The sequence below is a fragment of the Peromyscus leucopus genome, chromosome 1, assembly GCF_004664715.2.
Source record: "Peromyscus leucopus breed LL Stock chromosome 1, UCI_PerLeu_2.1, whole genome shotgun sequence".
In the NCBI taxonomy this organism is placed as follows: Eukaryota; Metazoa; Chordata; class Mammalia; order Rodentia; family Cricetidae; genus Peromyscus; species Peromyscus leucopus.
In genome coordinates this window covers 117,827,215-117,853,282 of record NC_051063.1, presented here as the reverse complement: position 1 = coordinate 117,853,282, position 26,068 = coordinate 117,827,215, and the positions used below count along the sequence as shown (strand labels likewise).

At 35.2% G+C, this 26,068-nt stretch overlaps 1 protein-coding gene across 1 annotated transcript; it reads left to right on the top strand.

Annotated features, from left to right (window-relative positions):
- Positions 1-1,601: 1,601 nt before the first annotated feature.
- Positions 1,602-16,910, top strand: LOC114687721 (vomeronasal type-2 receptor 116-like). The gene is made up of 6 exons (XM_028862355.1): positions 1,602-1,801; positions 9,801-10,080; positions 10,443-11,249; positions 12,340-12,567; positions 13,549-13,672; positions 15,991-16,910. The coding sequence occupies exons 1-6, from the start codon at positions 1,605-1,607 to the stop codon at positions 16,908-16,910; spliced, it is 2,556 nt and encodes an 851-aa protein (XP_028718188.1). The 5' UTR covers positions 1,602-1,604.
- Positions 16,911-26,068: the final 9,158 nt, after the last annotated feature.

Genomic DNA, 26,068 nt, shown 5'->3' with positions numbered 1-26,068 from the left:
TAAAATAAACATAAGAAATAAAGAAGTACAAATACAGAGATTTCTAAAAAGAGGAATCTCAAATGGCAGAGAAACACTTAAAGATGTGTTCAACATTCTATATGTTCGGTCAGCATAGGTAAGATCAATAAAACAAGTGACAGCCCACACCACTAAGAATGTGCACTAAAGAAAACACATATCCATTGTAGGTTGTAGTGCAAGCTAGTACAGGCACTAGAGAAATCACTTTAGTAGTTCCTCTGGAAGTTGGGAATTGGTCTACCTTAAAATCCAGCTATAACATTTTTGAGATTATGTCCAAAGTTTGCTTCATCGTACCACATCGTGAAACTGGCTCACCTAATCTCATTGTTGCTCTATTCATAATAAGCAGAAATTGGAAATAACCTAGATGTCTCTCAACAAATACTTGGATAAATAAAATGCAGTACATTTATACAATGTACTGTTATTCAGCCATTTAAATAAAAACATTATAAAATTTACTGGTACATCATTTCAGTAGGTAGCCCAGATACAAGAGATAAATATGGTAGGTATTGGCTTATATGCACATGTTAGCTTTTGAGTCAATGACAAGCAAGCTAGAATCCACAGACATATTGAGGCCAAGTATAAAATAAGGACTAGGAAGGCCAGATATATAAAAATAAAAATACCAACTCACCAAACAAATATGGAAAAGAAAAGAAACCAAGATCTGTACTGTTTTATTCACATAGAAGTCATTAAAAATATGTAGGAAGTTATGGGTACTAGACTATTCAAAGAAAAATGTAATGTGAATAACCAATATTGTAGATATAGAAGTGTATGATCATGAGATATCAATTAATTGGAACTGAGGCTCAGACAATTAATAGAACTATAAAAAAGCTGTTTACTTTCTGCATAGATATTGAGATACTATTTGAAATTTATGATTTCAGGATGATTATTGGTTCTCTTAACTCTGCAACTGTGGGAGATTTTGTGTTGCCTGTGGCCACTCAGTGTGTGTGTGTGTGTGTGTGTGTGTGTGTGTGTGTGTGTGTGTGTGTGTATTAAATTGCATGCTGTGTAGACATCAGGAAACCAAATAGTGGATAAAGCATACCATCTCATAAACATGCATAGATGTAATACCTGCTTGTCAACAGTTAACCCTCACTAGAATGGGTTCCATATCATACTTGGTTTGGAATTTCTAATGCAATATGCTTCAAATATTTGACATGTTGATAAGTAAAGAGATCATGTGGATTAGGGTGGTTACACAGATATCTCAGGACGAATCTAGCCTGGGGACTTCATGTCTACTGATGTGGAGGGAATCACAGGAATGTGAAAATGAAGATAATTACTTAAATAGAATTACTGAAATTTTCTTGCACCTGAGCATAATAACTCAGATGCAGACCCTGAAGCTGAGTATGTTTCAGAGTTCTCCAGAGAATAATAAGCTGAGAAAAATTATATTAGGAAATAAAAATACACTTCTGAGTACTAGAGCAGAAAAAAAGAGACACGTGTGTGTACAGGCACATTTGAATCGTGGTTTTCTGTGAAACTCTGCTTATTTACACTTTTATCTAGGTTCCAGTCTTGGTGACATTATAAAGATGTTCTATTTGAAGCTTTTCTTCTTGGTCGTCAGGCTTTCCTTCCTTTTCTGCAGTTTGATGGATCCCAGGTGCTTTCTGAGATTTAAAGATCCACATACCTGGGATGAAGATAAAGACACAGATTGTATTTTTTCTATTTACACAAAGCATGGTCACATCAAGAACGAATATTTAACCAGGAATCTAGATAAGAAGTAAGTGCCTTTCATTTATTTGTTTTTGATTGATCATCAATGTAAATACTTAGAAGGCCCAAGTATGGTCAAAACATCATTCTCCAAGTTTTCTGTCTGTTTTGCCCTACCTCCCTATCTAGTACATGACCAAAATATATTTTTTATACTGAGTATTGCCATATTTCAGGTGATTTAATGGTTATCTGATTCATCTTTTTAGAGTCAGATTTTTCAGGCTATAAGGTGAATGATACACACTGTCTATATTTCCTTTGGAGAGATTTCCTTTATATTGGCAATTCCTACTGTATTTTGCCAAGTGATATTTCCAAGAAACATAATCCAGTGTACTGCCATGAGTCCATTTCTTTGAGGCTGAGTAAATTTTTCAATAAGTGTTGTGCTAGTGTTTTTCTGTCACAAGGGAATGGCCAATTTGGTATTTCTTAAATAGCTTCATGGGTACATTTCTTAAAAGAATACTGCATTTTTATTCAAATGTTGTTTATGTCATCATTTCAAAACTGCTGTGCTGTATGACTTCTGTGGCTGAAATCAAGCATAAAAACATAAAGATCATTCACTTGGTAATTTTATTCTTTGCATTAAATTTTGTTTCAGTTGAGAACATGTACAGCCAGATTTCTTTTTATTGCTAATGTCAGTAGTGATTTTTCTTTTAAATTCTATGTTGTTCATGTATAACAGCCATTTATACAAATTTAGGAGACAGTTTGTGTACTTGATAAAGAGAGTATGTTGTCAAGATATGTCACTCTGGTTTAATAAAAAGCAGAATATTCAATATGTCTAGGCACAATTTTTGGGTAGGTAGGATGCTGGAAATAAGAAAGCAGAGATGCCAGGAAATGCAGAGCAAGCAAGATGGGCACTACAGAAATACGGTTATAAAGCCACGAGGCAGAAAGTAAGTTAACAGAAATGTGTTAAAATTATAAGAGCAAGTTAGAAACAAGCCTAAGTTAAGGCTGAACTTTTATACTTAACACCTCTCCCTATCATTTTTTTTTTAAATCTGGCAACCCAAAGAAAAACTCAACTATAGTATGTCACTGTAAATATTGACTTTATATTTGCCTTGTTCAGTGGTAGAACGAAAGTTGCTATCTGTAGCACATGCCACAATTTGAAAGAAATCTACTAAACACAAATATGGACACTACTCTTAATATTTATTTTATATTTTCACGTCTTGATTCTCTGCTCCATAACTTTAATCTCTGACACTTATTCCACATTTGTTTCTCTTTTCCTTTTTTCCCAGTTATAAAGAGTGTGTTCATATGTTGTGGGAATATGTACAGCATACTGTAGATTTTTAAATTTGATTATAATTTAGCTGGATTGGTGATGTGTACTGGATTTGATAGTTGGTTTGGATAATTGTAGCAATGTCTCCTTTGGCATGGTAAGCAAATTGTCACAGGTAACAATCTAAATATATGGTAATAAACATGTACAAGTTGGGCATTGTACTCTCTGTGTGGAATACGGCAATGAAGTTTTAATATTTGAGACAAAAGTTATATTCATTTATTAGTAACATACAGGTGAATGCAATTCATAGCAGAGGATGATGTTTGAGATCATGGAACAGAGAGAAATTTTCAGGAATATTAAGGAAATAATGAAGAACAGGAATAAAACTGGTCTCAGTGTAAAACATAACCATAGCTATGAAGGACAATGAGGAATGACTTCAAGTGACATCACATATTTTTTACATTGATAAAGCAATTTTCACAGTGAAAGGGAGCATGAGAGTGATGACTCAGAGCCCAAAATACCAAACAAATTTTAAAAATCTCTAAGAGGAGGTTCATTAGAGCATGAATGAGAAAATCTTCACTCCAGTTAGGCACAGTTTTGTTATATCTCTACCAGTCACTAGAGTTCTTGAAGTTGGAGAGAAACTGTCTTCTTGGAAGTAGAGATGAGAGAACTTGCAATTTCCCTTTTTATTGGTTCTAAAACCTCCTCAGTTTATGGCTAAACACTCCTCAATGACATGATCTCTCTAGATAAAATTACTGGAATATTCAGTAAGGCAAGAAATGGATAACGTAGGCATAAAAGCAACCAAGATACAAAAGTTACTAAATGGTACTGATGCTATTCATGATTTTCTACATGTAAATAAACATTTGCTCAAAAAAAAAAGCATTGAATTATCTGATACTCTTTGAACCATATATTTATTACATAAAACATCATAGAAGAATGTTTCTAAACATGCGTTATCTTGGTTTATATCTTGTATCATTAAAAAGAACATAATAGTTGATAAAGAAAATGATGTTGTAAAAATTAAAAAATTGAGCAAAAGTTCCCTACATGTTCCTTTGTCAAGTTGAATTGAGATCTAATTGTATAGTAAAGCAAATAAACTATTCATTTCCAAAACACAAGTATAATAGAGGTAATTTATAGTATATATGTATAAATATATACATATATACACATCATACAAATATATACAATATATATTCATATAGATTTCAAATGTTTATCTAGTTTAAAATTTTTTGTTATGAATAAGTGTTTTGCTTAAATACTTATTAATCTTTTTTATGATATTTTATATTATTTTCAGCTAACCCTATATCCTATGAACTTAATTTAAAAATTTTCACCTTTTGTTCATTAGCAACTTCAAACTTTTAGCATTTATAATTTGCTAAAATATCTTTGAAATTAGTGTGTTTATCCCTCAGTTTTGTAATCTAACACTGAAAGAAACACTCTGTAACATCCTCTCTGTTTTATTTTACATCTTTTAATTCAATGAGAGCTTACAAATCAGGTAAATATCATTTGAATTTGATTTTTATTGGATCCCAGAAGAAATGTTCATTTGTTTTTAGTAAACATATTTGACTGTAGCATATGTCAATATGTGACAACCCTAGTCATTGCTTCTTTTCATGGGCCTTGTAGAGCATTAGTAATTGATATTGTGACAAATTAGAGTATTAAAATGAAATGTTTGCTATGAGTTCATTTTAAACTTGAAGAATTGCTTCAATATATCACACAAATATAGGCATCCACAGTTTTCTTTTTTTTCAAGTTTTAATTTAACTTTATTATTATATTGAGACAGTAGTTAATTTCAAACAATGATAGATGGCAAATTCAAACTTGAAAGGAATGTGAGTTAAAGGTATAGACAAACATACTATGCACGTGCATGAAATTCTCAAACAAGAAAAAAGTGTTTGAAAAATAATATCAAAAACTTGTTTCAACAGGATATAAATTTTTACACAGCAGATTTTAGAAAAAAATACCAGAAAAACCGCAAAGAAGGTCACACATTCATCATCTTCAGTGAAGCCCCCTTGTTTTATTTTGAAATCCACCAGCTACTTTTCTTCAGTTACATGTTTACTCATGACTTGGCCAAAGACATCTCAAAATTACCAAATGTCTCAAAACTTTTTCTAATGCCAGTAACAATGAAGTTATGTGCTTTACTGGACTTTGTGCTTCATGTTGTCTCTGGAAGAGTTTTAGAGTTAATCACTTTTGGTTTGTTTGTTTTGGTTTTTTCTTTTTTTTTAATTAAGAAAATATTTTCATTCATGTTATACAGCACAGTTTTCAAAATGCAATCACTAAAAATGATTATTTGTTGACCGGTCTGACTAGATACTTCAGAGTATAATCAGCCTTTTTGTTGTAGAATATAATAAATTAGATTTCCCATATTCCAACTCCTTTGATGACACACATAATCAGAATATCTGTGACTAATCAGAGGCTTTTTCCATTGTAGATTCAGTAATTCACTAGAACTTGTGATTGGATTAATTGATGACAGAAAGGTAGTATATTGTATGTATTTAAAAAAAATTATTCATTTTACATACTAATCATAGATCTGCTTCTCAGCCCTCCTCCCATTACCTCTCCTCCCCCATACCTCCACTCCCTAACCCTCTATTCCCCCACTCCTGCCTTTGCTCCCCTATCCATCATCCCCTCTTCCAACAGGGTAACTTCTCCCATGAGGAAGGACAGCTAATCCCAGTACATTCAGTTGAGGCAGGACCAAACCTCTCCCCACTGCATCAAGTGTGGACAAGGTGTTCGACTATAGATAATGAGATCCAGAAAGCCAGCTCATTCACCTGGAATAGACCCAGATCACATTGCCAGGGCCCCTTCACACATACCTAGCTACACAAGTGTCTCTGGAATGCAGAGAGTCCAGTCCAGTGTCTTGCAGGTTCCAAAACTGTCCAAAGATCATGATTTGCTTTGAGATTGGTTCAGTAGTCTCTGCAGATTGCTCCCATCATGATCTTGACCCCGCTTGCTCTTATAATCACTCTTCCTCTATTCAACTGGCCTCCCTGAGGTTGGCCTGGTGCTTGATTGTGGATCTCTCTGCATCAGCTTCCATGTGTTACTGGAATAAGGCTTGCTTGGTCCAATCGCAGCTGGGAGACTGTATTTTATTTCTTTATATATTAAGAATTATTATAGATTTGATTTGAGGGTCGCTAAAATTCTTGAATACTGATGAACCAAACTTCAGTTTGACACTTTATTTTTGGCACACTTGATAATGGGATAAGGTATTCAATTGGAATTGTAGAATCCTAATTTATTTTCTACTATTTTCTCTTGTTGACCCAAGACATCATGTAAATGCTTTGGCCTTCACTGTCTCCAACCTAGATGCACAGTGCTGCCAGGAATAGCAATTGAATGCATTCACGTAAAGTTAAATCTCCAAAATTGTGAACTCATATAATACTGTCATGATTTGAAGCTAATTGCATAAGGCACAATTTTTATTAGTTGATTAAGAGTTTGGTATAATGTAATTTAATGATAATTGCTCCTCTCCTTCACCATTCTTTTTTATTAAGCCACCAAGTATATTTTGTGCTTCTGATTAATTTTCTGCATGAGTCCTTCCACTGGGAAATGAATGATCCACTATGGGTCATACTCTTAAAGAAAACTGACTCTTCCCTTTTGAGAATTAATTAATGGCCAATATTAATCTATATGCCATTAATCTATTAATCTATAACCATTTTTATGTGGTGAATGAGATTTGTGTCTAGATTATTTCTGTTATATATGTATAAAGGCTTAACATAAATCAGCAAGTTCATTACTTCAAATAAAGCAAGAGATACCTAAAAAAACACAGAGGAATGGTACTAGATAAGAAATGAGGATTATCCCAGTAGGGATAACCAATAGAAATCTTGGGGTTAAAGGAATTTTCTTAAGCTTATAAACAAGTGGTGGCAACAAAATTTTGGTCTACAAAACAAACAGTGTTCAAGTTTGACAGTAACTTATCACATTCATGCTTTGGAGAAGAAGGCAATGTGATGAATTGAAGGGGAAATAATATTCAGTTATATATTCAGATTGTCCATAAATTAAAATGAAAATCCAGAACTGGTGATCAATCATATTAGGAAATGTGGAAATATTGATGATGTTACTTTGAAAAATGATTTTTTAAAAAGTATGTAAATCACTAATTGGTCAAAGATAAGATATAGAAACATTTACATGAAAGATGAATAGAAAGTAAGAGTTCATGGAATTTGATGACTTGAATCCATAAGAATAAGAACTATAAATTCTGAAACTTTATTTGGAAAAAATGATTTTAGCAATTTTAGATATTAATGTCATAGAATAGTAACTTTGTTGTTGAACTAGAGAATTCAAATTTAAAACTGGAAATATCCATACATCAATAAAATCCAACCCAAATGGCAGAGCACTAAAAAACAATTCAAGCTTGGTTATTTCTGAATCCAACAGAAAACTTTAAGAAATAAAAGAATAGAAAACTTCAGAGTAAAATTATTCAAGCATTAGAACCATAAATTCTAGGGCAAATATGCTATTCATTCAATTGATTACTAGCTGGAGAGCAACAGAATAGGCCAGTGCACTCAGATATGGAACACTGTCCTAAAGAAACAGAATATACACAAGAGGAAATAAAAGCTGAAACAATAAAAGAAAAACAGACAATGAAACAAATTATTAACAAATTGTTACATATGATTTTTTTTTTACTTATTAAGAAATTTTCTATTCATTTTACATACCAACCACAGATCCCACTCCCGTACCTCTTCGCATCCTCCAGCCTTCTGTCCCAACATAGGCCCCAACTCAATCCCTCCAAGACAAGGCCTCCAATGAGGAGTCAGCAGAGCCTGGTACACTCATTTGTGGCAGGTCCAAAAACCTCCCCCTGCACGAAGGCTGTGTAAAGTGTCTCACCAGAGGCACTGGGCTCGAAAAAGCCCACACATGCACCTGGGTTGGATCTTGATCTCACAACCAGGGATGGGGTCTTTAAGCAGGTAAAGCTTCACAACTCCCTTGCCTATGCAGGGGGCCTAATCCAGTCTGATGGACGATCCGCAGCTATTGGTCCACAGTTCATGAGTTCCCACGAGTAGTCTCTGTACATTTCCCCATCATGACCTTGATGCCCTTGCTCAAGGAATCCCTCTTCTCTCTTTGCCTGGACTCTTGGAGCTCAGCCTGGTATTTGGCTGTGGATCTCTGCATCTGCTTCCATCAGTTACTGGATGAAGGCTCTATTCTGACAGGGTATTCAGCAATATGATTACTGATGTAAGACAGTTCACTCACCCTCTCCATTATTGATATCAGAGGATCTGCATGGAGCTTAAAAGTTAAGATATTAGAGAAAGACAATTATTTTGGTAATTAGCACAAACCAACAGTAATCTAGAAATAAGACTAGCATGTTCAGATGAACAAATGAAAATTAAATTATTCATCATCAACCTAAGGGGTTGTAGCTGGAAGATTTTTTGTGTCCTACTTGGTGCCTCAGTCACTCAGACCCAACTAAACACATAGAGGCTTATATTAATTATGAATTGTATAGCCATGACTTATGACTCAATTTTCTTATAAGCTAATTCTTCTATCTAAACTCAGCACATTTCTATTAATCTATATATCACCATGTGTTCGGTGGCTTTACCTCTTTGTGATTTCATGTTGCTCCCTGGATGGCAGGATGTAGTCTTTTCCTCTTTGCCTTTCTTCTTCCTGTCTCTCTTTTCAATTTTCCACCTAGCTATAACCTGAATTGCCATAGGTCAAATGACTACTTTTCAACCAATCAGAGCAATACATATTCACAGCATACAGAAAGACATCCCACAGTAAGGGCCCATGTGAAGAGGGCTTATTCTTTGTAATATATGGTCATTGTTCTAAACAATAATATATCATTGAATATTACAGAGCATCAAATAAAATGGAAAAGGACAAAGGTGCATGAAATACAGAGAAAAATATGCTATTAATATTGCTTACAAATTTAAAGGTTCCCAGAGATGGTGATACAGATTGATATATTTTGTTATCCATTCTTTATATTCATAACCAAATCAGGGCATTGTCAACAGTTGCTTTGTTCTAAAAATCTATCACTATCTGGGTAGAAGATAATATCCACCTATTTTACATTTATGCTATTTACAATAATTCTATAATAATGGAATGAGCCGATTCAGTGTCTTCTAAGACCTCCTTCTAACCATGCTCACAGACAAAGAAATAAAACTGTATGAGAGTTCAAAATCAGAGCATCCCACATGAGTGAGATCCACCTCCAAAACTTTTAAGAATTCTTACTTAATCCCAGAAAATTCATGTTCTCAAACAGCACAGTAACAGGTCTTGTGTCTCCAAAGCAATTTGAAAAAAATCAAGCATTAAATACATGATAACTATTAGGTTAAGGCTGGACAGTGGTGGCACACACATTAAATCCCTGCACACGTGAGGCAGAGCCAGGCTGATCTCTGTGAGTTTGAGGCCAGACAGGTCCACAGAGAGAGTTCAAGAACAGGCACCAAAACTACACAGAGAAACCCTGATTAAAAAAAAAACCCTAATGGTTTAATTTAATATTACGTTTAGAGTTCCATCTCTAATGATCTGTTTGCTCTCTTTTCAGGTTGACATATAAAAATATCCACTTGATTTTGTCTCTTTATTTTGCTCTTGAAAGTATCAACAAAGACCCTCACATTTTACCCAACATTTCTCTGCTAGTTAAAGTTGAATGTAACCTCCTGGATGATTGGAGAATGAATAGTTTATCCACAAAATTAGGTGAATTTCTTCCTAACTACTACTGTATAAATCAGAGAAGATATTTAATCACACTTACAGGTCCAATTTGGTTATCATCTGCTATGCTTGGGCCACTCCTGTACATCACAAATAAACCAGAGGTAAGCATGTGTGAGTTAATGAAACATTGGTTCCTTTCATGCTGATTTTCAGATACCAAGGCTGATTAAAGAAAAAAGTATGTATGTGTGTGTTTTGATGCATAAAATTGAAAGCATATATACTCAGAAAGCATTGACATATACCAGTACTTTAGCATAAATAGACCCAAAGCAAAGAGAAATTTGAAGTATTTTAGTAGCAGATTTGGCTCATCTGTACCTTTTAAGATATTCACAAGAAATTACATAAGATTTAATGAGATGAAAATCCACATGCCCTAATATTTCCAGGTTATGATGAGCACAATTGGTTTTAGGCTGATCATTATGTATTCTACCTTCTTCAATTCATTGTCTTTCAGCTTTACTATGGACCATTTCATCCTCTCCTGAGCAACCATGAACAGTTTCCACATCTCTACCAGATGGCACCTAAGGACACATCTCTGCCTTTGTCCATGGTGTCTTTGGTTGTGTATTTCAGATGGAACTGGGTTGGAGCAATCATTTCAGATGATGACCTAGGACTTGAATTTCTCTCAGAATTAAGAAGAGAGATGCAAAGAAACAGTGTGTGCTTAGCCTTTGTGCATATTATCATGGGAGATAAAATATTATTCCAGAAAAATACAAATATCTATTATAATGAGATCACAACATCATCAGCCAAAGTTGTTATCATTTATGGAGACAAAGACTCTCATCTGCAACTTAACCTTAGACTCTACAGATTATCAAACCTTAAGAGGATCTGGGTCACTACTTTACAGTGGGATATGATAACACATAATGGCAGATTACTTCTTGATTCATTCTATGGGACATTTACTTTTTTACTTCACTTTTCTGAATTACCTGGTTTAAAAAATTTTATTGAGACAGCAGATCCTTCCAAATATAGTAATAAAATTTCCCTTGCCAAATTTTGGTGGATTTATTTTAATTGTTCTCTGACTTCATTTAATTCTATGAACCTTAAGAATTGCTCAATAGAAAAACGAATGCAGTGGTTATTCCAGCAACATTTTGAAATGTCTGTGAGTGGTACAGGTTATGTCCTATACAATACTGTGTATTCTGTGGCCCATGCACTCCATGAGATGCTGCTACAAGAAGTAGATACATTGTCAATGTATTCTGGGGAAAAACTGGAGTTTGACTCTTGGCAGGTAATATGTATTCCAATGAATGTAATGTAGTGTCATAAATATAATTTCATAATAGATAATATAGGTTTTCTCCAAGAATTCCATGGTCATTTCTATCATACACAACAATTGCGTACATTAGACAGAATTTCATAGGAAATTTATTGTTTATAGACTTCAATCCAACCAACACAGACACAGACAGATGTTCATGATCTATGCCAAGAATGTTTCCCATAATATATCTTCCACATATACATGTTTTTAATATTTTAAATATTAATGTATTTCTTTCCATCACAATTTGAAAGCCAACAAGAAGCTGAATGTCCTTTTAAGTGATCAAGATATTGGTCAGCAATCAAGTGAATAGATTCTAAATAACAGCAAGTAATTCTTCAACACTTTTTTTTTAACATACTAACGACCTCAATTCCTTAGCTAATTATCAGGTAACATTTGGAAGAAATAATGTGGGTAATATCTCTCTACTCTCCAGGAATATCATTCAGGTGGGCAAGTGTTAAATAATTAACATCAGTGAGTGGTTGGTATTTGTTGTGGGATGGTCTGTATGTCAAATTACTCTGATTGGTCAATAAGTAAAACACTGATTGGCCAGTGGCTAGGCAGGAAGTATAGGCAGGACTAACAGAGAGGAAAAAAGAAAGAACAGGAAGGCAGAAGGAGTCACTGCCATCTGCCACCATGAGAAGCAGCATGTGAAGATGCAGGTAAGCCATGAGCCACATGGCAAGGTATAGATTTATGGAAATGGATTAATTTAAGCTATAAGAACAGTTAGCAAGAAGCCTGCCATGGCCATACATATAAGTCTCTGTGTTTACTTGGTTGGGTCTGAGCGACTGTGGGACTGGCAGTTAAGAGATATTAGTCCTGACTGTGGGCAAAGCAGGAAATACCTCTAGCTAGAGGTATTTCCATAATAATAATGTTATTAACCCTATTTGAATTTTTCTATCTACTGTATGAGTATTTGGTATTATGTCACATTTCTAGACAGATTAACAATAATTAGTGGAAATCTACACCTCTAAATATTTCTTCTAATGTGTAGGCATACTTGAACCTAAAATAATAAATGTTTCAGATGGTCCATTTCCTCAAGAACATACAATTTAAAAACCCTGTTGGAGACCAAGTGAACATGAATCAGAAAGAAAATCAGTATGTGGAGTATGACATTCACTACAGCACTGAGTTTTTGCCTAATCTTGGACTTAAGGTGAAAATAGGAAAGTTTTCCAAACATTTGCTACATGGTCAACAACTGTATATGTCTGAAGAGATGATAAAGTGGAACATAGACTTTAGTCAGGTTTGTTGGACTTACTTGAACAACTCTACAAGCAACATAATTAACCAAAATCTCAAGGTTGATTTTAGCACCCTCCTGAGATAGAGTATTTTCAAATATATTCAATAACTTACTTCTCAAATCTCTAAATTTTTCTTTCAGGACATATTTTATTTCAGTAGTATGAATATTCATAATTTGTGAGGGGTTTTCTTTTCCTCTTTGCTTGTGGGTCACAAAGTTGAGAGGGCCCAGTCAGTAGCTCTGACAGAAAGCTTTGTACAGGGCCCTTTAACATGAGCAGAGACAGCTCTTCAGGAGACAGTCTTTGATGAATCAGCTCAACTTTTTTCTAGAATATAAGGAATATATAAGACTGAGGAGAGTGGGGACAAATGATAATTTGCATTAATTGTCAAACTGTCATCACAAGGCTTCATATGTAGCAGGAGTGTTTTATAGCAGAACTCCTAGAACAAATCTTCTAGAAAGGATCTGTGCCAAAGTTCAAAACAAAGATGAATCAGCATATGCTTTAGAGACAGGCATCTGGTTTAGAGACAGCTTTTCAGTCCCACAGGGTCAGGTACATTCTCCAAATAAGGGCAGGGGTAGGGGCAGGAAATTCTTCTGGGGGAAGGGAGCCCCATGTTATAGAGCTACTGAGATAAGCTGCCAGGCCATGGGGAGGTTTTGGCATTTACCAGACAGCAATGTCTTCCAACATCGTAGCTACATAAAAATATGTCTATGTGTCTATGTATGCAACAGAGAGATAAATAATGATTAAATATAAACAAGCACATATACATACAAGTTTATCATTATATAAATCATAATACATCTACAATTTATTACTACAATACAAGATGAATGTTGCTTTTTTATTTATTTGCAAATTTATAAAATGGTGTATTTCAATAGTACCATGTTCTAAATTTCTATCACTATTACCAAGTAGATAAGACTTTTTCAATATATTCCATTTGTTTTCTTCCTCAGATTCCATCCTCAATATGCAGTGTGCCTTGCAGTCCAGGATTTAGAAAATCCCCTCAGCAGGGAAAGGCTGTCTGCTGTTTTGATTGCATCCCTTGCCCAGAGAATGAGATTTCCAATATGTCAGGTAAATATACTACATACCAACAGATTCATTATATTAGTTAATTTCTGTTGTCCAAATGACAGCTTCTGGGAATTGAAAAGATAAAATTTATCATGTAGTCAAATGAGCAGCAATTCTGCCTTTGAGTATCACAACCCGTGTCCTGAGACACATACTTGAATCATTACTCCAGCACCTATTTACATAGTAGTTTCATTTGGAAACTGATTTAGAGTACTAAATATCACTATAGCATTTATCTTAGCCAGGAAAATAGTCCTTCATAATATATCTAATTTTTTCTTCTTTCCTAAGACATGGTATCTGCACATTCTTATTTACATAGCATATGTGAGATTTGTGATAATTTGTAGATGATCATGGATGATGCTTCCTGATTAAGAGACATGCATTTTCTCATGTGTCCTGTGTAGATCATGCTGTCAGTTGTTTGGTTGTATTTTCATTTGTAGACTAGCCCACAGGTGAATTTTTAGACAACATATAGAATTCAAAATTGAAATATTTATTTTAATATTTCAATAATGAAAACAAGTATGCATGCAAACCTTTCAAACTGAATAGGTGGGGATATCTTTTTAGTGACAAGGCACTCAGGGAACATTTAATAGTGATGTTATAAGTACCATAGCAGGTAACTGAAAAAAGGAATTAATTGCTTTGGGAGTAAGTAGTAACACAAACCTTAAATATAAAATTGCTGCTTTATTTAATCTGCAGAAGAGAATATAAATTGTTCTAAATAATTTAAACATCATTAGCATGGAGATTCATGCAGAGTTTACATACAAATAATTCTATCAAAATATTAAACATATGTGGTAGAGGACAAAGTAAATAATAGGAAAAAGTTTCATGGAATACTAAGTAGAAAATAAATTGATGAAAACTATGTTTTACATATATTAACTTTAGAGTAATTGAAAATAAAAATAATGTACCAGGTTTTTATTAAATTGGTAACTGCTTATGTGTATTTTCAAATAATGAAAAAAATATTTTATAGAAAATAATAATATAAAATGATTAGAAAAATAAAAGAATATGAATGTTTTTGTCCAATTGTTTAGATAATGTTACATACTAAAATATGAGAGAACAAAAGTAATTGATAATGATATACAGTCATGAATGGAAGACTCATAATAAGGATAATATTGTTACATTAAGTTTGCTCTGTTGATCCATTTAATTGAATGCAGTTGAAAAATATGATGTAATAAATTACATAATATAGGTAGATGAGAGCTCTTCCTTCTATCCTTTATTGTGTACCTTATTTATGTTCTTAGGGGTGGGGTCTAGTCCTACCTCATCTAGATATGCCAGGCTTCTTTGGTACCTCTGGAAGGCATGCCCCTTCCTGAAGAGAAACAGAGGAGACATGGATTGGGATGCAGAGGAGAGCTGTGGGAAATAAATGGGAATAGACAAGGGAAGGGAAAATGTGGTCTGGAAGTAAAATAAATGAATAAAATTGTTTAATTTAAAAATATGGAAAGTATCCAGTTTGTGTTGTGTTCTCAATAAATATTTTTCTATTATGGTCCAAACTTACAGAAATTAGTAAACTGGGAGATTCTGTTTATTACCAAAATACATAAGAAACCTAATAATAAATGGGATACATTTAACATGTAGAGACTTTATGTGGTAAATGGTTCATGAATCTTCTGCTTTCCCTGACATTACTCATGTGGCCTTGTGTTTCAGTACACAAGCAGTTACAAAAGGCCACTGGTATGTAGTACTTGCCTTGCAGCTGATAGAAAGACAAAAGTTATCTATGGAAGAACCAGCTTTTATGATTTTATACTTTATAATCTACTGAAATGTTAAGAATAAATATGTGTTTCTATATTGTACTCAATAAGGTGTTTTGTTGTGTAAACAATATTCTGTCACATGTTAATTAATTCTGATGAACAACTAAAATGTCTTGGCTATAAATGATAAACGACAGACTTTCAAAATTGTGCATTAAAATATTAGATTTTGTTATTGCTATTAATTCTTAAATAAAAAAATAACTTTCTATCTACCTCAAGAAAATAAGGCTAATTGGTGGTGCAAGCCTTTAATCCCAGCACTCAGGAGGCAGAGGCGGGCATATTTCTGTGAGTTCAAGGCCAGTCTGGGCTACAGAGTGAGTTTGAGGAAAGGCTCCAAAGCTACACAGAGAAACCCTGTCTTGAAAAAAAACAAAAAATAAAAATGAAAAAAGGCTATTTCAGAAGATATTTTAATGCATTGATATAATATGTCCTCTAAAATACCAAGAAATATTAAACCTAATGATACATTTATTCCTGTACCAGACATGGATCAGTGTGTGAAGTGCCTTGGTGATCAGTATGCCAACCCTGAAGGAAATCACTGTCTCAAAAAAGTGGTGGCATTCCTGGGTTATGAAGACCTCTTGGGAATGTCTCTAGCCTGCTTGGCTCTGTGTTTTTCTCTTCTCACAGCTTTTGTACTGGGTGTCTTTTTGAAACACAAGGACACTCCCACAGTCAAGGCCAACAACCGAGCTCTGAGTTATGTTCTACTCATCTCCCTCATCTTTTGCTTTCTCTGCTCCTTGCTCTTCATCGGCCAACCCAATATGGCCACATGCTTCATGCAGCAGACCATATTTGCTGTGGTGTTCACTGTGGCTGCTTCTACTGTCTTGGCCAAGACAATTACAGTAGTACTGGCCTTCAAGGTTACTACTCCAAGTAGAAGGATGAGGTGGCTGCTGGTGTCAGGGGGATCTAACTTCATCATTCCAATTTGCACTGTGATTCAACTGATTCTGTGTGGGATCTGGCTGGGAACTTCCCCACCATTTGTTGATGTTGACATACAAGTTGAAAAAGAACACATTTTGATTGTCTGTAACAAAGGGTCAATTATTGCCTTCTATTGTGTTCTGGGATACTTGGGCTCCATTGCCATGGGAAGTTTCACTGTAGCTTTCTTGGCCAGAGATCTGCCTGACACATTCAATGAAGCTAAGTACCTGACATTCAGTATGCTGGTTTTCTGTAGTGTTTGGATCACCTTCCTCCCTGTATACCATAGCACCAAGGGCAAGGCTATGGTGGCAGTAGAGGTGTTCTGTATCTTGGCCTCCAGTGCAGGGCTGCTTCTTTGCATCTTTGCTCCAAAGTGCTTCATTATTTTGTTAAGACCTGAGAGAAATACTTTTCAGAAGTTTGGAAATGTGCATTTTAAAATTGAAAATACTCATTAAGTTTTCCTTTATCATTAGAACATACTTCCCAACAAGAATACACTAATATTTTGATACTCATATTTTAGGTCAAAATGTGTACTTTGTCTCATGAGTAAAAGCAGAAAATAAACTACAAAGCAGAGTTTTAAATTATGGTCCTGATCTCAGTTCTCATGGACTTTGGTGACCCGACATTACTATGTCGGTAAGGCTGGATTCCTTCTTTATAGCTATGCTTGTTGTTGAGTTGGATAATAGCTATGCATTAGTCTGAATTTTACATAAAAACATCTAATATAGCTTTTCCAGTATAAATTATAGAGTAAGGTTGTACTCCATACTAAATCATTACAGTGGAGAATTTATAGACATGTATTTAAATGATGATTCACTTTTATATGGGATGAAGAGGAATTTACATAAATTAATTGATTCATTTTTGGACCAAGTATTTGTATTTATATGACATATATACATCGATAAGTAACAAAAATAATAAAATTTAAGCGTCTCTTACCTTGAAAATCAGGTCTTGTGAAGAGTGACCGTGACTATAGGAAGGATAGGGAGAGAGTTCAGACATTATTCTATTTCATTAAAAACATAATGGACCATGTCATCTGTGTGTATATTATAGCTATTAGTTTAGGACCCCCCACTCCAAATTTGAGTTATTCTTACTTACTATTTTTTATGTTTCAGAATATGGTGTCGATATTTTTTCCCTTTATTTTATTTTACAATACCATTCAGTTCTACATATCAGCCACGCATTCCCTTGTTCTCCCCGCTACTGCCCCTCTCCACTTCCCCCCAGCCCACCCCCTATTCCCACCTCCTCTAGGGCAAAGCCTCCCCCGAGGACTGAGATCAACCTGGTAGACTCGGTCCAGGCAGGTCCAGTTCCCTACTCCCAGACTGAGCCAAGCGTCCCTGCATTAGCCCGAGGTTTCAAACAGCCAACTCATGCAATGAGCAGGGGACCCAGTACCACTGCCTAGATGCCTCCCAAACAGATCAAGCCAATCAACTGTCTCACCTATTCAGAGGGCCTGATCCAGTTGGGGGCACCTCAGGCTTTGGTTCATAGTCCATGAGTTTCCATTTGTTTGGCTGTTTTTCCCTGTGCTTTATCCAAACTTGGTTTCAACAATTCTTGCTCATATAAACCCTCCTCTTTCTCGCTAATTAGACTCCCTGAGCTCCACTCAGGGCCTAGCCGTGGATCTCTGTATCCAGATCCCTCAGTCCTTGGATGGGGTTGCTGGCACAACTATTAGGGTGTTTGGCCATCCCATCGCCAGAGTAGGTCAGTTCCAGCTGTCTCTCGACCATTGTCAGCAGTCTATTGTGGGGGTATCTGTGGATTTCTGTGGACCTCTCTAGCACTTTGTTTCTTCCTTTTCTCATGTGGTCTTCATTTACCATGGTCTCCTATTCCCTGTTCTCCCTCTCTGTTCTTGATCTAGCTGGGGTCTCCTGCTCCCATAGGCTCTCTTTCCCTCGACCCTCACCCTTCATTACTCCCACTCATGTCCAGGATGTTCATGTAGATCTCAGCCATTTCTCCAACATTGGGCAATCCTCGTGTCTTTCTTGGGGTCCTGTTTTCCAGGTAGCCTCCCTGGTGATGTGAGTAGCAGTCCAGTCATCCTTGTACCACATCTAGTATCCTCCTATGAGTGAGTACATACCATATTTGTCTTTCTGAGTCTGGGTTACCTCACTCAGGATGATTTTTTTCTAGATGCATCCATTTGCCTGCAAACCTCATGATGTCATTGTTTTTCTCTGCTGAGTAGTATTCCATTGTGTATATGTGCCACAATTTATTTATCCATTCTTCAGTTGAAGGGCATCTAGGTTGTTTCCCTGTTTTGGCTATTACAAACAATGCTCTTACTTATATTAGATACTTAATTTGAAGACTGGACTTGGTGTCTGACAATACTACACACTGATTCCTATGTTTTGGCTAAAACCAAAAAAAAAAAATCAAAGGAAAGTACTGTACTGAATACAATGGAGAGTATAAGCTAAACAATAGCATTCTTATTTGTTGCTTTCCTGCTCACAGATGTGATGGTTCCAGTTGACTCAAGATCATCTCACATGACTTCCCAACCAAGACAGACTTTACCTTCAAGCTATGAAAATAAATAAAATTAACACTTCCATGCTTAAGTAAATTCTGTCAAATAATTTCAAACAAGACGAAAAACTAATTCACGCTGGGGATTTGTCTACTGAGTAGATATTCTTCTTAATATTATTTCCTTCATTTCAACTGGAATACAATGGACACATGTTGTCTGAAAATCACCAAATATTATTTTGCATATAAATTTTTGAAAGAAATTCATGAATTTTTATATAAAATTATTAAAATGGAACAACGTTTCCTTCTGCCATTGTAACAAACTTTGTACATGAGATGTGGAATTAACTAGTTATGATTAGATGTCATTTCTTTCCAAACTCTAGTGGTTTAAAGGCTTGGTTCTTAAGGTCATCGTGTTGAAATGGGCCTCACATGGAAAGATAAAGTTTAGTGAAAGAGGATCACTGGTCTCACCACTCACTGTGGAGTTCCTTCCCACAATACACTCTTCTTTTCTGTTATATTGTTATCATCTGATGGTCTTGTTGTTGAGGTTGTACAACTGTGTCACATGACCCAAGCAAAGTATGTGATAAGTGAAATTTCATACTTCAACAGTTTAGCCATTAAAACTATTTTCTCTACCCATTCTTCAGTTGAGGGATATCTAGGTTGTTTTCAATTTCTGGCTATTATGAATAAAGCTGCTATGATCTTAGTTGAGCAAGTGTCCTTGTGGTATGATTGAGCATCCTTTCGTTATATGGTCAAGAGTGATATAGTTGAGTCTTGAAGTAGAAACCACCATATTGATTTCCAAGGTGGATGTATAAATTTTCGATCCCACCAGCAACAGAAGAGTGTTCTTTTCTATGTGTGGGGGTTTTTGAGACAGGGTTTTTCTCTGTAGTTTTGGTTCCTGTCCTGGATCTCTCTCTGTAAACCAGGCTGGCCTCAAAATCACATAGATCTGCCTGGCTCTACCTCCCAAGCACTGGGATTAAAGGCATGGGCCACCACCACCCAGTTAGAAGAGTGTTCTTGTCCCACATTCTTTCCAGCATGAGCTACCACTTTGGTTTTAAGTCTTAGCCATTCTGCCATGTGTAAGATAAAATCTCAGAGTCATTTTGATTTACATTTCCCTGGTGGCTAAGGATGTTGAACATTTATTTAAGTGTTTCCATTCCATCTGAGATTTTTCTCTTGGGAATTCTCTGTTTAGGTCTCTAACCCATTTTTCAATTGGATTATTTAGTTTTCCAATGTCTAGATTCTTGTTATTTATATATTTTGGAAATTAGCCCTCTGTTGCATATGGGGTGAGTGAAGTTCTTTTACCATGTGTAGGCTGGTAGTTTGTCTTATTGACAGTGTCCATTGCCTTAGATAAGCTATTTCATTTCATGAGGTCCCACTAATTACATATTGATCTTAGTGTCTGTGCTACTAGTCTTATATTCAGGAAGCTGTTTCCTGTACCAATGAATTCAAAGTTCTTTCTCACTTTCTCTTCTAATCAGGTTTACTGTAATTGGACTTATGTTGAGGTCTTTGATTCACTTGGACATGAGTTTTGTCCAGAGTCAAAAAATATGGACATATTTGCTTTAATCTACACACTGACATCCAGTTATACTAGCACCATTTGTAAAAAGATGCCTTCTTTGTTGCATTGTACATTTTTGGTTCCTCTTTAAAAAATCAGATGTCCATAGGCATGTGGCGGTATATCTATACAATGGAATTTTACTCGGCTGTTAAAACATTGACATCATGAAATATGAAGGTAAATCTAGAAATTTGAAGGATGGATCTAGAAAAAAATGATCCGGAGTAAGATAACCCAAATCCAGAAAGAAAGACATGGTATTTAATTGCTCATAAGTGAATATTAACACTAAAGTAAAAGATAACCATGTTCCAATCCACACTGCAGAGAGGCTAGGTGACAATGAGGTCCCAACAGAGAACTGAGATGCATAGATTTCTCTAAGAAGAATCTCCTGGATAAACTAGGTATGAGTGGGAATTGGATCACATGAGTGATCCAGTTGGGGTATGAGTAATAAAAGAGATGTTTTGATAGGGATGCATTTGGGAATAAGGTAGAATCATGGTAAAATGGAAACTTTCAAATGTACAAGCCAACCCCAGATAAGACTCCCACCAATCGTGATAGGTAGCCTGAGCTGGCCATTTCCTATAATCAGATTGGTGACTACCCTAGTTGCCAGCTGAAGGCCTTCATCTAGTAAGTAACCAAAGCAGATGCAGAGATTCATAGCCAAGCACTGGTGTCTGCATTGGGAATCCTGTTGAAGAGATAATGGAAAGACTGTGAGAGCCGGGGGCTCAAGGTCATCAAAAAGGAACCCACAGAGATAACTAAACTGAGCACATAAGAGCTCATAGACACTGGAGCAACAGTAAAGGAGCCATCATGATGAGACCCTAAGGTCTCTACACATGTGTGACTGTTGTATAATGTGGTCTACTTGTGAAACTCATAGCAGTGGGAACAGGGCTTGTTTTTGGTACTTTGGCAGGTCTTGGGAACCTGTTTCTCATACTGGGTTGCCTGACCAAGGGAAAGAACACAGTCCTACCACAAATTGATATGCCATACTGTGTTGATACCCATAGGAGGCCTATAACTTTTCGAACAGAAACAGAGGAGTAGATTTGAGTGGGACAGAGGTGAGCTAGGGGAGATAATTGGAGAAGAGTAAGGAGGAGAAACTGCAGTTAGGATGTAAAATAAATGAATAAATTTAAATAACATACATACATACATGCATACATATATAAAGATAGAAATAAAGACAGAGACAGAGACAGAGAAAGGAAGGAAGGAAGGAAGAGAGAGAGACAGAAAAAGAAAGAAAGAAAGAGAGAGAGAGAGAGAGAGAGAGAGAGAGAGAGAAAGAAAGAAAGAAAGAAAGAAAGAAAGAAAGAAAGAAAGAAAGAAATATAAAGAACCAAAGGCAAAATACCTGGTTCAGAGTATAGTTTTCAGGACCTCCTAGCTCTGTGACCTTGGGCAAAATGAAGTAATCTCTTTGTACTTTCTTAATGGTCAAACTGAGGATAACTGTAGTATCCATGCCATAGTGTTTTTATGAAGAATAAATTACATATGAAATTATTTCACATGCATGAGATAATGGCAATACTTTTGCACACATGATTGTTATTACTTCACAGTCAATTTAACATCACTCCACACTATGAGATGTCAGCACTTGCACTAGTGCTACTATGACATCTAAATACTACAACCTAGGCATGGCCACCATGATACATTGATCACCATCCCAACCATCATTTCCTACTACCCTTACATCACTATCACAACAGTAACAATTAACATCTTTGTCAGCATCACCCTTCCTCAACACTATCATATCCATCACCATTTACTCTCTAGACCAATCATTGTCACCATCATCTTCAACAACTATACCATTACAAACGTCACAATCACTACTTCTACCAATGTGACTACACGATCTAGCAATATAACTGTCACAGCCATCAAAACTACTACCCCTCCTCCGACCAGGACTCTCATCACTATAAAAAACATCACAACTGCAGTCACTAGCCTTACCAGAATGTCTATGTAAAAATATGTCTGCTCTTCCATTATAAATAGCAAAGATGTAAATTGGTATTTATAGATATGAATTTTATGCTCTTTATTGTACAATAAATACTTCTGCCTCTATGAAAGCCAACAATTATGGTTTTCATATGACAATAATGGATATATGCTTTTGAACACCCAATGTGCAGAGTAAAATGGGATTTAGGACAAGGAAAAATTGACCCAGAGTCAGAAAGACAAAATTTTCACTGACTCTGAGATGTAAAGTAAAGGATAACCATGTTACATCCACAGCCCCAGAAATACTATGTAACAAGGAGGGCCCAAGTGGGCATGCATAGACATCCCTGGAAAGGGGAAATAGAAGAGTTCTCCTGGGTAAACTGGGTAAACATGAATAATTCTTTGGGGAGGTGGAGAGGGAGAGTACTGAAAGAGATGACTAGAAGGCTGGGTGTGAAATTCTGGACTCAGGTAAAAAGCTGGTGATAGGAAAACTCGCAGGATTCTACAAGGATGAACCCATGCAAGACTCCTAGCAAAAGTGAATACCTAGTCTGAACTGTGATCACATTTGACAAGGAAGACTTTCAGTAAAGGGACTGGGACACCAATCCCTTTCAAGAAACTGTTTTCTGGAGAGCCAAAGTGAGAGAAATTGCAATTCCTCAGTTATTGGTACTTAAATCTCACCAGTATAAGGCTCAACAGTTCTCATTGATGTGATCTTTCTAGTTTAGATAACTGGAATACTTTTGAAGGCAAGAAATGGATTATTTAGGCATAAATCGCACTAATGTTCAAAAGTTTCTGTGATACTGATTATTTCCTTAATTTATCTACACATAAATGTTCATTCATTAAAAACATGTTGTTTCTAATTCTCTGCTTAATTTCTTTCTTGGTTTTTATATTTCACATTCTCAGACAACACAATAATAGGACTTGTATTACCATAGGAATAGGTCTAGAAAACAAGTGTTAATACATAAACACAATTAGTCTGATTTAATATTATCATGTTTGAAGCCTAATTTCTAATGATCTCTTTATGCTGTTTTTAGGATGACACTTGGACACGCACTTGATTTTGTCTCTTTGTTTTGCTCTTGAAGAAATAAAAAGGATTCTTTATATTATTCCAGTATTTCTCTCCTAGTTTTAGTTGATTGTGACCTACTCAATTGTTGGAAAATAAAAATTTATTCTCAAAAATAGGTGAATTTCTTCCTAACAACTGTGGTATAAATCAGAGAAGATATTTAATTGTACTTACAGAACCAATGTGGTTAGTATATGCTATATAGTCTAAAGCAGCTGAAACACCAGAAAATGACCTTAAAAATAACTTTATGAAGCTCATAGAATTTTTTAAAGAGGAAATGAAAAGATATATTAAATAAACAGAGGAAAAGACAACAAAAAATGGAGGAAATGGAAGAAATAAATCTGTTTTTCTGTTTTTTTTTTGTTTGTTTGTTCTTTGAGACAGGTTTTTCCTGTGTAGCATTGGAGCCTGTCCTAGAACTTGCTCTGTAGACTAGCCTGTACTCAAACTCACAGAGATTATCCCTCCCTTTGTCTCCTGAGTGCTGAGATTAAAGGCATGCACCACCCAACCCGGCTATAAATAAATCTCTTAAAGAATGTTGAAAAACCTAAGGAAAAAAATAATCAAACAGATGATGGAAACAACTAAAACTTTTCAAGACCTAAAAAATGGAAATAGAAGCAATAAAGAAAACAAAACCTAAGGGATTCAGGAAATATAAAACCTGGGTAAACAAACAAGAACTGCAGATACTAGCATCACCAACAGAATACAAGAGATGGAAGAGAGTATCTCCAACATTGAAGATATGTTAAAGAAAATAGGTTCATCAGTCAAAGAAAATGTTAAATACAAAAAAATTCTAGCACAAAAAAATGCAGGATATCTGGGAAACTATGAAAAGACTAAAACTAAAATTAATAGGAATAGGAGAAGGAAGAGAATTCCTGCTGAAAAGCCCAGAAAATACATTCAACAAAGTCATGGAAGAAAGAAGTAACTATAAAAGTACAAGAAGCTTACAGAACATCATTGAGACTGGACAAAAGTTCTCTCACCATATAATAATCAAAAAACTAAACATACAGGATAAAGAAGGAATATTAAAAGCTGCAAAGGAAAAAGGCCAAAAAAATATAAATGCAGACCTATCAGCATTATACCTGACTTCTCAATAAAGATACTAAAAGCCAGAAAAATCCAGACAGACCTCTTTCAGACTCTAAGAGACCTTGAATACTAGACCAGACTATTATTTTCAGCAAAGTTTTCAATTACCATAGATGGAGAAATGAGAAATTTCATTAAAAATCAAATTTAATCAATATCTATCCACAAATCCAGCTCTAAAGAAGATAATAAAAGAAAAAAAACACAAGTTAAGGAAGTTACCTACAACTATGAAAACAGCAAAACACAAAGAAGGGAAACACACACACATACACCAACAACAACAACAACAGCAAATAACAGGAATTAACAAGCACTAGTCATTAATATCTCTCAATGTCAATGGATTCAATTTGGCAAGGAAGATTTGTTTCTTCAAGAATTTCAACAAAATAGATCATAGCTCTTCTAAATGAAGTAAAAGGCTGAGAGACAATATCCAAATTAACAAAATCAGAAATGAAAATGGGGACATAACATGAGACTTTCAGGAAATTCTGAGAATCATTAGGTCATACTTGAAAAAAACTGTACTCCACAAAATTGGAAAAACTGAAAGAAATGGACAAATTTCTTGATAGATACCACTTAATGAAGTTAAAAAAAATCAGATAAACAGTTTAAATACACCTTCAACATGAAAGGAAACAGAAACAGTCACTAACAGTCTCCCTGACTCTCCAAAGAAACAAGGGCCAGATGGTTTGTGTGCAGAAATTCATCAAAGTTTAAAAGAAGAGATAACATCAATATTTCTAAAATTTTCACACAGAATAGAAACAAAAGGAAAATTGCCAAATTCTTTAAATGAGGCAAATGTCACCCTGATAACCAAGCCCCACAAAGACAGATAATTACAAATCAATTCCTCTCATGAATATTGGTGTAAAAATAGTTAAAAAAAAAAAAAACTACTGTCAAACTGAATCCAGGCACAGGTCAAAAAAATTATCCATAATTATCAAGTAGGCTTTATTCCAGAGATTCCGGGAAGATTCAACATATGAGAATATGTCAATGTAATCCACCATATATACAAACTGAAAGAAAAACACCATATGATCATCTCATTAGATGCTGAAAATTTCTTTGACAAAATCCAAAACCCTTTATCAATAAAAGTCTAGGAGAGATCGGCAATATAAGAGACATACCTAAAAAAAAAATAAAAGCAATATACAGCAAGCCAATTGCTAACATCAAATTAAACGGAGAGAAACCTCAAAGCAATTCCACTGAAATCA